This window comes from Mytilus trossulus, chromosome 1 (genome assembly GCF_036588685.1).
Source record: "Mytilus trossulus isolate FHL-02 chromosome 1, PNRI_Mtr1.1.1.hap1, whole genome shotgun sequence".
Taxonomy (NCBI): Eukaryota; Metazoa; Mollusca; class Bivalvia; order Mytilida; family Mytilidae; genus Mytilus; species Mytilus trossulus.
In genome coordinates this window covers 24,406,244-24,423,695 of record NC_086373.1, presented here as the reverse complement: position 1 = coordinate 24,423,695, position 17,452 = coordinate 24,406,244, and the positions used below count along the sequence as shown (strand labels likewise).

The window sequence follows — 17,452 nt, the reverse complement described above, 5'->3', positions numbered from 1 at the left end:
TCAGACGACGAAAACAAAAACCAAGCAAGAAATGGTGTTTTTTGTTGGTTTTTTTCATAATTGCTGTTTTCAATGTTACGACACACGTGTTTTTCTCATTTGTGTCGGGGATTTTATTTTTAGTTGGACAAAGTAGACAAATTATCAAACAGTTATTTCTGAGTCGATACATAAGAAAATGCGCATTTATAAAAGGATTTTTTTACATCACAGAATGACTGCACAAAAAAGAGTTGAAAGAAAAACAAACTGAAATTATATTTTTAAAAATCTGAGAAAGATTTCAACGGGATGGTCATATCAATTGACCTGGGCAATAGGTTAGCTAAAGTCTAAGTTTCCCAATTTGTTTTATGTTCTAGAATAAAAAGGGCAAAACATATTGAACCAGATCACATGTGACTACATATTGCTCAAAGATGTAACTGTTTCTTTTTTAGAAATTTTCGCTAGGTTTTCTCTAAGAAAATGTCACTGTGTACTCTGTTAACTTGTTCTACTAACACAAAGGTTCCTGGTTCGATTCCCGTTCGGGATGAAAATTTCAGGAACTCAATTTTCGGCTCTCCCTTGACACCATTCGCGAGTATGGTCTTGAGGAAACGATGATAGTCCGTCGGAAGGGGACGATAAATGGCCGACCCGTGTTAAGAGATAGCCATATCTCTTGCACGTTAAAGACACCCTTGTAGATTTCGAAAAAGAGTAGGCTAATGCCGCTACAAGGCAGCACTCGCACCCGCAAAGTGGAAAGGGATTAATATAAGTTGCAAAACTTGTTTCCCAATCCACTATAAATAAATATGTTTAAACTAACTTGTACTCAGAAAGTTCATCTTCAAGGAATTAGATAATTGATCGACTCAGTTGCTATTAATTTGGCATTTAACAGGGGCGGATGCAGGAATTTTCGAAAGGGTGGGTGCTAACCCAGGGCAAAGGGGGGGGGGGGTGCAAAACATATGTCCCGATACAAATGCATTGATCGGCAAAAATAAAGGGGGGTGCGCACCCCCGGAACCCCCCCTCTGGATCCGCCACTGTTTAAGCTTAAAGGAGACGGGAACCGGCAAGACTGAATTCGTCGAAAATATTATTTTATTGTTTTTGTCAAATTTTGAAACATGATTATGACTCTACTATGGTTCCAATACTGAGATTACTAGTATCTCTACAGTCATTAAATCATTTAAAATAAGGCCGTTAGTTCAGTGTCTCGTTTGATTTGTTTTACATTGTCATATATATCGGGGTCTTTCATAGCTGACTATGCGGTATGTGCTTTGCTCATTGTTGAAGGCCGTACGGTGGTCTATATTGTTTCATGTTGGTCTCTTGTGGACAGTTGTCTCATTGGCAATCATACCACATCTTCTTTTTTTCCCCTTATATATCTTTAGTGTCTATTTGTCTGTTAAAAAATGGAGAAACATATTTCATATCTTTAAAAATTGCACCTTAAAAATAAATATACATAACTCCAAGAGCGAGCCGAATTGACCATTTCAGAGACAATGCATGTACACCAGGTGAAAATATAAGCCACTGTTCTCAAAGGCACTTGTCTCTGAAAAAAATACATGTTATATAGAGCCAAGGACTTATATATACGTCCCTGATAGAGCCAAGTGCCAGTGACTCGACTGATTAGATTTAAATCACGATATAGTTTTTTTTCATGCCATGATTTACTATTAAAAAAACAGTAATTTTCTCAGCATGTTCCTTTAAATAACATGAACACCCAAAGTAAAAATAAACATTTAATTTTTGGAAATGATTCACTCTGGAATTTTTATCACCTGTCCCTAATTTCGAGTGGCGTTACCGAGATCGTACCTGTCAAATGACGTCATCACAACTTCCGGGCCATGGGGACTGTAATGTAAGGTAAATCTGTGCTGGCGGGTAATACACAAATTAGCTTTTCTTACATCAATTTACAACTAGACTGTGAACAGTAGACTGATAATGAGTTGTAAATAAGTTCTCGCTCCTGATATTCTCCTGGCATTGATTTTTTGTGTTGTTTTTTCCATGGAACATGGCTGACGATTTTTGGTAGCATTTAGAATGGGGTGAGCTCTGTTTGTGTATTGATCATGATAAGAAATGGTATATACTATTGGGGAATTTACTATAGTTCAGTCTAAAATAATTAACAAGGATAAGATGGAGGAATTGTGGAAATTAGTGCAAAATAAAGAGAGGATTATTGAGTCTCAAAGAGATGAAATTGAAAGACTAAAAGCAGCAATGTTTCACCTAAAACAAGAAAACAAGGAACTTAAAGAGAAGGTGACATCCCTCACAGAGAATGACAGGTGTGTATAATAATTGATATTGATTTGGTAACAGGTTGTGTATAATATAATCATAATGTAATGATCAGTAATAATTGATTACTGATGGTATTACACATGTCAATTACACAGTTGGATTAAACATACAATTACATTACAGGGTAAACATTTGAGTACAATTATTAAAAGGATTTTAAAGCTGTTTACACTGGGAAAGTTCCTTTATTGACCCAAACTAATAACAAAGATACTATATATATATATATATTTGAAGAAAGAGGTCTGAGCCTACATAGTATATATATTCAGCTGCACATCAATAGTTGCAAAACAAATTTAGATCTTGTGATGCATGTATTCCAAGTGCTGTAAACAAAAGTCCTACTTTTTGTTTTTTTGACAAAGCAATCAAAATTTAAAGATGAGTGGTGTTTTATGTATCTTGTTAAAAGTAAAACAGAATAAAATTGAGAAAAAAATAGGGAATGTGTCAAAGAGACAACGACCCGACCAAAGAAAAAAACAACAACAGCAGAAGGTCACCAACAGGTCTTCAATGTAGCGAGTAATTCCCCCACCCGGAGGCGTCCTTCAGCTGGCCCCTAAACAAATATATACTAATTCAGTGATAATGAACGCCATACTAATTTCCAAATTGTACACAAGAAACTAAAATAAAAATAATACAAGAATATAAAAGGCCAGAGGCTCCTGACTTGGGACAGGCGCAAAAATGCGGCGGGGTTGAACATGTTTGTGAGATCTCAACCCTCCTCTATACCGCTAGCCAGTGTAGAAAAGTAAACGCATAACAATACACATATATGCATATAAACAGAATGCATATTTTCCAGAATTCAGCCAAATTTAAAATTTTCACTTCAACTTAAGCTTGTTTACATTTACATGGTGTCATGTTTAAATATTGAACCAGTGTTCTCTCCACAGATTTAACATAGCATCCCTGTAAATAGAGAATTGTAAAATACAATCTTATTTCTAGAAATTATAGCATCACATCCATAACACAATCTAGAAACTAGCATCACATTACCATGATGGTAAAATGCCCTGGAGAGAACACTGATTGAACCATCAATAGTTATTTTATTAATGAACATATCCTGTCTTTTCTCAAAGAAAAAAAATGGGACCAGGTTCAACGGCATAAGACTCTTGCAGACTTAGTTTTTAAACCAAAACCCTATTATGATATTCAGCTAATGTATTCAAATTGCTTTTTATGTACTCAAAAGTTCCAGCGTTGATTAAAAACACTGCCAAAAGTACAATGTTTGGGTTGAAAAAAACTATTGAATTAAAGTCCAACAATTAAATCAATCAAATTGATAACTACAGTTAATGTTTCACATATAACTGATAATTACTACAGGGAGATAAAAACAAATATTTCTGCAAGACTTTGACTTCAAAGTTGCACTACAATGAATCAATCATTCGAGAGTTCACATAGCACTTTTTGTCAGAGTGATTGACATTATCGGATCCCAAACTGTCAAAAAAGGCAGAATTATTCCACATATGTTTAACATTGTCACGCACCTGCAGTTGATTCAGTTGCAATTACATGATTTAAATTTTTTTTCTAAAAATTTGTGTGGTCTGAAAGTGAATGTCTTATGCACATAAGGCAAAGCAACTGTGTTTCAATAAGTGCACTTTGCACAAAAGCCCATTTGTACTCTTAGTCTCTATAGAGGTTTTATAGAAAAAGATTTTATAATAATTATGAAGAGCATTTCTTTGAACTGAAATTTTCGAAACTGCAAATTGAGAAATGATTATCTGAAGTATTCAGTTTTTTTGTGAACCATACAACTGGAGAAGTAATATAGCAATTTTAGAACTCACATCTTGAGATTGAATAATTAATCTCAATATTGGGCTTGTTGTTTGGGAATGGGCATGTGAAAATTGCTTCCAATAATTTCTGAATTTTCAGTAGTTATTTAGTGGCTGTGCACCTTGAACAAAAAGGCTCTGAGAATTTAATTGTGAATAAAAGGTCTAGGGCTAGGAGATTTAAGGTACAGATGTACATTTGTACTTTGGCTGTGTTCCTATATACATACTTGACCTCTAAACTCGCTGTCTTAGGGAACAGAAAAAAGATCAGTTACATGGTAAATTCAGCAAAACATCTATTAAACTTTGACTTGAAATTTCTTAATGTTGCAATTCAAGTTGCCATTTTCAGTATGCCATGGCCAATAGCTTAGTCAAGCCTATTGAAAAAAATGTATGTTTAATATATTTATTTTCTAAAGTGGGAAGTTTTTTCATACATAGACATATATTGATTGAATTTATCTATCAGAAAGATGAAATATGTTGTATTAACTCAGAAAACAGCGATTGTTTCCTGGAGCCAAAAATTAGATTGATTAAAATGATTGATGTGTACCAAACAAAAATGTTTTAAGCTTTTAACACATCACTACATGAAACAAAAAGAATTCTGTTGTAGACTGAATAATAAAATATAACCACATCAAAGATAAAGTTGAATAAAATCAAAGTGTAGAAATAGTATTAACCTGTACTTAATGACTTTAGTAGCTTTCCTGTTATACTTCAAACTTGTATTTTTGAATTGGAAAAGGAGAGTTAAACTTTAGAGTTTTAAGAAATTAAGTGTGTTTTGAATTGTTTAGGTATTGATTGTTGACGTTCAGGTTTGATACATGTATTGGGTGTGCAAGCTTAAGATTACACTTTGAAAATAAACTTTTAGATGACATACATCGGTCAAAGTAGACACTTTCTTGCAAGCAGAATTTATGCAGAGATAGTCAAATTCTATAGAAAATAGACATTACTTACCGTAGTACCGCGGTATACATGGTACATGTATAGTTTCATTTGCAGTTGACAGTTTTTCCTGCTTAAGTAAAAATCTAATTGATTGGCTGAACCAAGAGGATGTCAATTTGAAATCTTCTGTATAAAGAATGTACAGCATTGTAAATTTGTTGTTATGATTGTAAATTTATATAAGGGGCCTCTGCTTTGAAAAAGGGGATACATTTTCATTTGGTAGTAGATATTTGTGATACATTGTAACATTAAAAGTCAGTTTTGCTAAATCTTTGCTGCTATTCAACTTTTTTTACTGGGACAGGCAGTTTTTGAAAAATTTAATATGTCTCTTTAAGTTATTTTAACATATCCTTCATTATGTACATGCATGTATTTCATGACAGTGTACTCGTCAGATATACTTAAAATTCCATAGTATATTCTTCAATATACTAGGTGCTGTCTTTTATATGTACTTACATATATATATATATATAGCGCACCGGTTACAGTGCAGACGATTTGGTGTCAGGATATCTCAGTAGCATGGGTTCGAATCCCTGCGAGGGATGAACCAAAAATTTGCAAAAGCAAATTTACAGATCTTACATTGTTGGGTTGATGTTTAGACGAGTTGTATATATATATATATAGATTCGAACCTATGCTAATGAGATATCGTGACACCAAATCGCCTGCGCTGTAACCTGTGTACAAGACCACACGACCACCTGGGCTTCATATAGATATATATATAGGTAAGGTCCTTACCTATATACATGTATATACTAATATATGAAAACTTGTTTGTTACTATGTATACTCTCATACTGTATTGTTTATTATATTTGTAAAATAATATTATAATGATATCATATTATGCTCCTTGTGAGTCCATTTTGTGGAATTAAAGCATCTTCTTCTTCATATGTGTGTATTGATTTGAGGTCTAAAATTCAACAATCAATCTTGTAAAAGTATTAGTTAAACAAACAGAGCAAACTCAAACTGTTCCTCTTTAAGCTTTTAACAAAAAAAAGTGAAACACCTTCATTTATCCTTTGGCTAAGATTAGATAAATGTTCTTTGACCTGGAGTGACCTTAATCTTTGGTCTGTCTCTTTCCAGTTTATCTAAAAAGAAATAAGATTGATTGAAAAACAAATCAGGTCAAATGGGCGTAAGAAAAACTTTTTGCAATATCTGGGGTATAATTTTTGTTACTATTTTAAAAAATGAATCTTTTTGAGGAACAACTTTTCTTTGAATCATCCTTAGAGTGACTTTTTTTAAAATTTCTGTGTGATTACAAAGCTGGTTGCTGAGACCTCCAACTAATACATTTAACTACATGGTGAAATGAATTTCTTTCTAGAAATATTGTTTTGTGTGGTTCAATTAGACAATAAATCCCATTTACGCTGAAACTTAGTAAATTGTAATAAAATTGACCAAAACTGATGGATTAATTGTCACATTTTAAATTGCAAGCGGTCCATGGTGCATGTGCATTGTACATGCATGAGTTATTTGATGATGAATTTTGTGCAATTTAAATCAGGAAAACATGTAATTTGTCTGGATTTTGTCAATAAATAGAAAAAAGATTTGAAAGTACTTGTAAAACTGTTTCCACCAAACCTGAACTGTTTTTTTTTAGTAATAAGTTGATTTAAAAAAATGGTGTTTTTTAACAGATTATTTGTACAAGTTTGATGGAAATGCTTGAATTACAAAATGAATTATAAACTGTTATATATAAATTTTGAAATTAAAAAGATAACAGAGTTTGGGGACGGGCGGTCAAAACCAAAAGTCAAACAGTTTAAGAAAATACAAACAAAAGATGAAAACCACAGTCAAAACAAAAATGGGCCAAAAGAGAAACAGCACTCATTATATAAACACTACACAGAAAGTTTACCAATGAGCAGCACTAAACAAATAAAAAACTTGGCTTAAATCAGGTCCTAAACATATATTTCATGTATGAATATGATTGTTTTTATTTACAAATACTCTCCTGACACCTGATACTGAAGTACTTATATCAAATGCATTGTAAATTATCTGAATCATTGTTTGTGAAAATGTCATCTCATTCAAATATGAACAACCTTTTATAGTTAGTGTTTATGACACTTCAAAGGAATTTGAGTTATGAATTATAACTTATTATTATACTTTACAATGGAAAGCTCAATGATATATTTTCCTCCATGTGCACAATTTCATATATATGTCAATGGTTCAAGTAGTAAGGCTAGTGATGTTAAATTGAGTTTTTAAATTGGTCTGGGGCCTCTGTAACTGAGTTGTCTAAGTAGTTGAACCACAATATCACTTAAGCCTGTCAACATGGAAATTTTGAGTTTGATTCCTGCAGGAGTCAATAAGGTTACCCTTTACTCCAATATTATTTTTATGGCCCACCTACGATAGTGGAGGGGCATTATGTTTTCTGGTCTGTGCGTCCGTTCGTGTTCGTCCGTCCGTCTGTCCCTGTCCCGCTTCAGGTAAAAGTTTTTGGTCAAGGTAGTTTTTGATGAAGTTTTAGTAAACATGTTCCCTATGATATGATCTTTCTAATTTTTTGGCCAAATTAGAGTTTTTACCCAAATGTCACGGTCCACTGAACATAGAAAATAATATTGCGAGTGGGGCATTTGTGTACTGGAGACACATTCTTGTTTAAACTGCTAAGGACTGTTGGTCATCCAACCAAAGGTCAGTGGTTCTCTCCAGACACTGCAGCTTAATCCACCAATTCAAAATTATTACCACAAAATGAACGTTAGGCTGAAATGGCATTTAATACCAATCAATCAATACATAGGTCAGCGGGCTTTTCTTGGGTTTATATTGAGAATCGTCAAGGTATCAGTATCTCAGAGAGCTTCAAGCTAAGATGTTAGTCAATTAAATCAATTTCCTAAAACCAAAACCTAGAAATTATATATTTCAAATAAAAATATTACATGTACAGTCATTTTAAATGATGTAATATTGAGACAATAATTAACCTATTTTCCAAAACGTAGGTTAACCAATTAAGAACAGACAAATTAAAGTAACATAAAAAAAAAACCTGATGGCATGGCATGAACTGCAAAGAGCATTGATTACTTGGCTTTGTACCAGACCAACTCAATGAGTTTTTTAACGTACTAGCTCACACTCTAAGGTTACAGTTTATATGAAAACATTCTGCACCACTTAGATGCAATTTTCTGAATTCAAGCCAAACCATTCTCTTCTTAATGCTGAAAGCAGAGAAGTAAGAAATATCATTTTTAAAGTCGTTGCATAAACTGGCTGAGAATCAAAACTTAGGTAAAAACCTTCATTTATACACACATGTAACATCAAAGGCATTTAAGTTTCAGCTTAAGGACTCATTAGGTGTCAAATGCTGTTTGTTCTGGCAATGTTGGACATTTGTAAATTGGAATATAAACATGCAGTGAAACTAAAAATAATGAATTGAAAAGTTGAAGCATTGTTCTAAGATGAAAGGAGCTGCTTTTTATTTAGCTGCAGCCATCATTTTGTTATAAGAGGCATTTTGAAAGATGCTAAAATAGGGCAAAGATTTGAAGAAGTACTTTTGATGCAGCCGCAGTTGTACCATTATCCATCCATACTGTGAGTCCTGAAATTTGTCCTTCCCTTACTTTAGTATGCCTCACCAAAATGTTATGATTTGTATACACAATGCAAATATTACCACAAAACATGGTTTAAGTATGAAATTTGGTAACACTCCACTTATACCGTTCTTGAGTTATATCGCTTTATAAGGTTATATGCAAGCTGGGCATCATCTGTGTCCCTTAGACAGTACATTCCCCATTTTATTGATTCGATTGACAATTTACATTGGTAATTCTGATTCTCAAATTCCATATTGAAGCATAAATTCCTGTTTTGCCTTTTGCTTTTCAAATGCAATCGATACAGCAAAAGAGAAATAAGAAAAAAATGAAGTCTTATCTTCTCATGGTTTCGAGAATCAATGCATGCAAAGTTAATTAAGCTATTTTGTTTTGAGTATCTGGGCAGTGCCTGCTGGCTTTCAGATAACTGTTGTTCTAATTTAATGTTCTAATTTTGAGCCATGATAAAGATATAAATTTGTTGGATTGATGTAAAAGCGCAATATTTTATTCAGAATAATATAATTGTCTTAGTTAACTTCATTTCAGTTTTGTTTTTTCCAAATGTTTATGAATAAATTTATTTAATATGTAAATAAGCACTTAGTAACATGACTTTTTAACATTAGAAGTCTAGTCTGTTTATTTTTATAAACCACCTGTAAACATAAGAATATATGTGATTTTGTGTAAACCATGTATACATGGAATGCTACAAATCTCCGTCTTCTTGACTACCTTTTATGGTTAAAAATACATGGATTACGTCAAATGATTTGAGATTGCGACTAAAAATTAAAGTGAATGTTATCAGTTTAAAATCATTGTACATTTAATGACCAAAAAACTATTTATATGGAAAGTTAATGAAAAAGAACCTTCCTTATTGACAGTTAGTGCTTCTTACTATTGAAGTGTCAGTGAATGCTTTTCCGTCTGATAGAAGGAAACAAAATAAATCTCTGAAATATCAAGGTAGCTAAGGTGCCTTGATGGTTTTATAGGTGCAAGTTAGTGTTTTTATTCTGACTCATTGTTTATGATTTTAGGACTATAAAATCTAGGCTCCAGATGAGGGTCCCTATATCCTTTATAGAGTGTGAATTGATGAGTATATTTGGGATTGTTGAAGGCCTTTCATTTATTGTCTAATGAACAGCCACCTGACCAATGTGGACATTTGCACTGCTCAAATAAATTTACCCTTAATATACTAGAGGTGAATACAAAATAAATATATTTGTGAATCTAGCATCTTTGGGAAAAGCAGGCCTGCATCATGTGCATCTGCCTAAAAGGAAATTCTGGTGTTATATCGAATCCCTTTTCTTCAAACAAATTTTCTGCAAGCATTGTGCTGGACCTGGTGTATGAAAACCATGATTCTCATGAATAGATGAAAGGCAAACATAACAGAAGGACTATATTTTGTTTTATTTTTTGTAAAATAAAGCTTAGAAAGCCTCATAATATGTAAATAATCTTGACTTCCTGTATAACCTTTTGAAAGATAAAGAGACCACAAAAGTACAGTTTATTATGTATTTCCGATATCTTTTTTCTTCCCCCAGAAAACCATAAAAAAGATATTGTTATCAAACCATATCAAACTGTTATATGGGATAAACTTTACTTAGGAACCTAGAAAATGCTCATTTTTCCGTTGCTCTGCATAATCAAAAGTGTGAATATGTTGACACAGTTTTTTTTTAAAACATTTTAACAGGGATTCTGTCATTTCAACTTCTGTAGACTTAAAGATAGCATTAAAATTAAGATTAACTTACTATATGTCTATAGTAAATTCTTTTCAATCTGATTAGGGCCTTCTTGCCATCAGTTCATGCTATTAGAATTTTTCTGGAGCCAAGCATTGGAATGCAGTAATTCTTCTGGTATTACACTTTAAAGTTTATAATCGTTGCAAAAATTGCATAATATTTACACAGTTTTTTTGTTTGTTAATCTGACTTGTTGAGAAAAAAGTCACGATCCATCAACATTATTTGTGTTATGAGTTTTAGATACATATATCTCAATCATCACTCTCTTGTCTCCTCTCTATATCCTCTCTATATAGTGAAATCGATTAGCAGGAGCTGTTTAGCACTGGCTTCTTAATTTTGGACTGGTCCCCTAATAAATTGACATTTATATCTTTCATATTGGGGTAGATTCTAAAGTGAAAATGTTAATCTTTTTGGCTGCTGTGCCAGATAACAAAATACAGCCCTGTTTTACTTAAAATATGCAATTTTTGAGATACAGATTTCAAAATGTGGATTTAACATTGATACAAGTTAGAAAGAAAAAGATAAAAAAAAATGACCAATATTTTGTGAAGTTTCAAAAACATTCCTGTTGCTTTTCTTTACACATCTCTCCCTTATCTAATAGTTCTTCTATAAAATGCAGGTCTGAATTAATTTTCGTCACAGTTTAGGAAAGCCATATTCGGGCTTTGGTCAATAGACAAGATCAAACATGTTACAAGTTGACTTGAGATATTAGGTGCACTTAAGCCCAATTCTGATTTAAGTCACTCTTGATTTTGAAATGCATGTTATATATCTTCATTCAGTAGTTGCACCCATGTTACCTATTAATTTATTGCAACCTCTTCTGGTCTCAGAGAGGGATACTACTAAATTATAAAAACTAAAAAAATATATTCTATAGACATGTCACGATGATATAAAAGATAAAACAAACATTATTGAGAACACAGCTTCCCCTTAAGGAAGAGAAATAAAAAAATTGCTGAATCTGTATTAAAAGTTAATGAAAAATGAGTCTTTCAAATATGTATGATGATGTTAAGTCACGTATTGTACATAATAATAATTTATCTGACATGTTTGCTAGTGAAATTGGTGTTAGGCAAGGGGAAAATCTTTCTCCTTTGTTATTTTCTCTATATTTGAACGATTTACAGCAATATTTAGAAAATGTTAACATAACTGGTGTACAATCTTTAACTTTAGATATGGAAAATGAACTTAATATATACCTAAAACTGTTTGTATTATTATATGCTGATGATACTATTTTACTTGCTGAATCGATATCAAGTTCAGATTTACAGTTACTTTTAAATAATTTTTCACAATATTGTAATAATTGGAAATTAAGAATCAATGTTAGTAAAACCAAAGTGATGGTTTTTACAAGAGGAAGAATACCCAATAATTTGAAATTTTGTATTGAAAAAGAAGAAATAGAGATAGTTAAACATTATAAATGCCTTGGTGTTATTTTTTCTAGAAATGCATCTTTTTTCGAAACTAGAAAATATTTACGAGACCAAGCAACTAAGGCTATGTATAGTGTTATCAAGAAGAGCAGATTGAATCACTTATCGATTAAATGCCAACTAGAAATGTTTGATAAAGCTGTTGTACCAATTCTTCTATACAGGGCTGAAATTTGGGGATACGAAAATTTTGATATACTTGAGCGAGTTCATTTGAAATTCTGTAAGCACATTTTAAAACTTAAAAACTCGACTCCAAATTTTATGATTTATGGAGAACTTGGGAGATACCCCATTTCTTTATATGCAAAATTACGAATGATAAATTTTTGGTGTCGCCTTCTTGATAATACAAATGAAGATAAATTATCCTGTACATTATATAAATTACTATACATTAATTATAACAATTATGGTATTGGAAATAAATGGATTTTATGTATTAAGAAAATTTTTGATGAATGTGGCATGTCAAATATATGGCATTGCCAAGATTATTTTAACAAAAAATGGATAAAGTTAAGTATTGAGCAAAAGCTTAAAGACCAATTTCAACAAGAGTGGTGTGCAGATTTACACCAATCTTCAAAAGGTTTATGTTATAGAATTTTCAAGACTGAATTTAAATTTGAAAAGTATTTGTCGACCTTGCCTTTTAATTTTTTATATACTTTGTGTAAATTTAGATGCGGAAATCATCGTTTGCCAGTGGAGACAGGAAGGTGGCAAACTATTCCGAGATCCGAAAGGTCTTGTAATCTCTGTAGCTCTAAAGATATTGGCGATGAATTTCACTACATTATGTCATGCAATTGTTTTAACATAGAAAGAGAAAAATATTTACCACACTATTGTAACAAAAATGCAAACATTATTAAATTTAAAAATGTATTCTCATCTGAAAATGTTGTAGAACTAGAAAAATTGTGTAGATTTATACGATATATATCATTGAAAGTCTGTCCTCCTGGTTAGAGGAACTGTAATATTATTATAATGTTATTATTTTCACACATGCGAAACAAAGATATGTATTATATTTGAACTGTTATTATCTCTGTAGCTATGTACTAGTTTATGAGAATAAAATCATTCAAATCAATAAAAATCAAACTGAAGGAAATTCATTGTAATAAGCTAACCACAGATCATCAATTGTTTCTCCATTGGGAGTTTACTTCCCTGTAAACTAATTATAGGTAGCTGAAGGAGATTCAGAGATTTTTAAGGTGATTATCTCTCCTGTAGATGACACCAAAGATAATCCTATAAAGATGATATTAAAAAGTTGAAATCAATTATTTCTTCATTATGAGGAGTTAACTTTTCTGAAGACTGAATATACTAGCTTAAAAGGAGATGTGGAATCATACATACTGGGGATTTCTTTATTTTTGTGCGTACCCATTTTCTTAGTTTGTGGAGAACTTGTATTTTCATGGATATTTCATTTCGTGATTTTGACAACGTTTGCATACATTCCTTGCAAAAGTTTGTAAATTCGTTGATTATTTAAATTCATGTTTCCCCAGTACCCACTAATTTCCTTAATAATTGATATCCAATGAATATAAATGAATCCAAAGTAGATCGAAGTTGATAATCTCCACTCATGATACATAATAAAAATGATGAATAAAATGTACCTAAAATAGCTTAACATGATATTAAAATAGTTTACATCAATATAAATTTTACAACATATACAACACCATTTGATATACAAATAATCACTAACATATAAACAATTACACCAAATGAAGTAACATTTACTTTTCATTTTTAGGATCAGCTCATTAAAGGTCATAGATTAAATCTTTCTCATAATATTTTCTTTGATCAAAAGATTTGGACAACTTCAATTGAATGAAGTATTATAATAAACAGGTTTCCTTCAGTCAAGTGGATTTGTATATATTTATTTCATAACAATGACATTTACCTGGGAATATATTAATGAAATATATATATTATTGTCTGCAAACTTGAGGAGAAAACTAAGGTGGTGCCTCGTTGCTTAGAGTTTTGTCAATATTGTTCCTTTAAAAAATGGATTTATTTTCAATTTATCTGATTTTGTACTTCTTTATTTGCAGTTTACAAAAAGAGTTTTTGATAGGATTCAGTGTGTTACTTTCAAGGTTCCCGATTTTGACCCCAAATTTTCAGTTGAGTAGGCATTTGATAAGGTTATGCGATAAATACATGTCAGATTTGGGTTGTTAGACTGAATTGTTTTGGTTTAACAAAAATGAAATAATGCTACCAGGTATTAGGGCATTTAATTTGGAGTAGGAGATATCTGCTTTCAAAAGGGTTGTAGTCTGATAAGCTGTGAAAAATAAACATTTAAGTTGGGAAAACCCATCCATATTCTATGGAATTCTAAATTTAACACTGTCGATATTTGTAAAAGTTGAAATTATGCAATATAGCTATGATAGTGTGAATGATTTAATTATATTTGCATATGTTATCTAAACAGATTATTAAGGTGCATTTTCAAAGATTTAGTCATCATTTTCTTTATAGTAGATTTTGCAGTGGTTTAAAATGATATAAGAATTAGATATATGTATTGAAACCTCCTAAAAGAATGTTTTTAACAGTTATTCATTTTAGGCCTGTATATGGGTCACCATTTATTTATAAATTTCTCATTGCCAACATCACCTTTGAAATTTTGCTAGGGTTTATATAGATGCTTAAATTTTAAGGAGTTCAGTTTTAGTGGAAATTTTCAAGGAGGCAAGACTTGATCTTCATGTGAAATGTTGGTTTTATGATGACTATTAAATACCATTAATGTTCAATTTGAAGAACAGTAATATTTGTTATATATATGCTTATTCTTGGGAGAATTTTGTACTGCCCCACAGTATGGGTATAAACCTAAAGAATGTAATGTGTTCAAACTGTTATGAGGAAAAAAACAACAATTAATGTCTGCTCATGAATAAAAACTAGACCAAACATATCTATTAAACAATTTATTTCTTTTTTGATTTCTTGGTAAAATACAATCAAACTTTTTATTCCAATCTCTCACAGAGGGTGGTATTTACTAGACAGTAAGCGTTTTACTACAAATTGATTCACACCTGTCTGTTTGTTATTGAGAGGCCAATATGATAAGAACTAAAACTTGTTTGGTATCTTTCAATTTAGATTGGGAGATAGATGTTTCTTTTAGAAGATAAATTGAGGCATCCTGAAACTGTTAAAGTTATGAGATAGGCAGATAAATCGCTGACATGTTTTATACTCCTTTGGAATGTGGTCATAAACATCAATCAATTTTATTGATAAAAGAATATAGATCAAATTTGACAAATTGTTTCAAGACAGGTAGAGTTATTTCCCTTAGAATGGAAGTTTTAAGAAAATGTGTTTTACAAGTACAACAGAGTTACTTCCCATTGATTTGATAACATACAAATTTTTCACCGAATTTGTAAACATGAAGCTCACATAGATTCAATAGCCAACATAAATAAAGGACCATGAACTGGGCTCTCTCATTCATAAAAATTTACTTATAAAAAATAAGATGTGGTATGATTGCCAATGAGACAACTATCCACAAAAGACCAAAATGACACAAACATTAACAATAATAGGTCACCGTACTGCCTTCAACAATGAGCAAAGCCCATACCGCATATAATCAACTATAAAAGGCCCAGATAAGACAATGTAAAACAATTCAAACGAGAAAACTAACGGCCTTATTTATGTAAAAAAATGAACGAAAAACAAATATGTAACACATAAACAAACGACAACCACTGCATTACAGGCTCCTGACTTGGGACAGGCACATACATGAATAATGTGGAGGGGTTAAACATGTTAGCGGGATCCCAACCCTCCCCCTAACCTGGGACAGTGGTATAACAGTACAACATAAGAACGAACTATAAAAATCAGCTAAAAAAGGCTTAACTCATCAGATAGACAAAAAATCAAAGTGGACGTGGCCGGGTACTTATACATCTTGACACAAAAAGACACAATGTCTTATATAATACATTAATACAAATGTATGTGTGCTCAGAACACCAAATCCAGTACTGGGGTATTTTGATTTTGGGATATCTGATTAAGCCTGAGTATGATAATTATGCTCAAAATCTTTAGGACTGCAAGATCTTGTCTATTGCTTCATGCTTAAAAACTTATATAAAAAAACATGTTAAGGAGGAGTAAAGTAAAAAATTGATCCAAAGGAAAATTGTGGTTTATTTACCTCAAGTGCTCTAGAAAAAAATGATTTTCAGTTGTGAATCTTTATTTTCCTGTAGAATGTATTTCCTTTTTGTAATAATTACCAAGTATTTCAATTCTGGTATGCTGAATCTTCTCCCAGTCTCCTGTTTAGTTTTTAATGAAATGATTTGCATTATAAAATATCTCCAAGAGTTGTCTCTCTTTCAACTGTTTAGGCTGAGGAATCTTATGATCTGATTAATTTGGATTGTTTCCCTTTTAATGTAGAGATGCATCCTACAGGTTACAATACACCATTAGATTTTATGGGCGCAGCCATTTTATGAGCATAACATGGTATTCAGAATTAAGAGTATGGCAAATCCTGATTGGTCGATATGTGCGCCCGTTATTTTTTATTAATAGAGACTTCGTACACTCTGCTTAATACAAAAGGCAAAATAAAAATTATTCCGTAGCGCTAAAGGCACTGAGATGACTTTTCCACGCTAGGACAAGACACATATTTTGAAGGGCAAAATTGATAGGCATGGGAGATAAGTACAAAATATGCTAAGAAAAGCAACGCGAACCTATATTTTTTGGACCAAAAAATACTGTCCTAATAACTTTTCTTTGATTTTAGCAAGGTTTCATTAAAAAAATCAACTTTCTAAAGTCTGTATCTGGAAAAAGGCTACCATTGTCGCCTATGGGAAAATTAATTGTTTATTTCAATCTACACTATTCCACTGAGCACAGGAACTAAATTTGACTTTGTATGTATGGTAAAAAAAATTGATTCAAATTATTTTGGGCAATTTGAACAGGATGATATTTTAACTAGAAGCCATTTGATAGGGAATGACTATAATTATGTATTCAAAGTTTTAAGGAAGGTATTTTTTTTTTAGGTAGAGTGCAATATGTTGATTTGTCAAAATGTCTATTGTTAAAGTTAACCACTGTGATTTAAAGGTTTCTGTCTTATTAATGTTAAAATCCACTTTTTAGATTCATAATACATGTAACATGCTGTGTATTAGAAATGAAGATGATAAAGTTGTCTTCCAAATTAATGTTTTGAGATAATAGTAAAAAAAGATTTGAAAATTTGGCACTGACAAATAAACAATTTAAAAAGATAAGATGATAATTTGGCAGTAAGCACTGCACAAATATTTGTGTTCTTGTTCAATAAAGTCATTCAC

General features: G+C 31.7%; 1 protein-coding gene across 2 annotated transcripts in view; it reads left to right on the top strand.

The window, feature by feature from the left end:
• Window positions 1–1,851: 1,851 nt before the first annotated feature.
• LOC134719644 (IQ motif and SEC7 domain-containing protein 1-like) overlaps window positions 1,852–17,452 on the top strand; it is a 92,900-nt gene continuing 77,299 nt past the window's right edge. For both annotated transcript variants that reach the window (XM_063582643.1, XM_063582629.1), the window contains exon 1: window positions 1,852–2,324. In XM_063582643.1, the coding sequence (XP_063438713.1) occupies window positions 2,113–2,324 (212 nt within the window). In that variant the 5' untranslated portion in view covers window positions 1,852–2,112. The remainder of the gene's footprint in view (window positions 2,325–17,452) is intronic.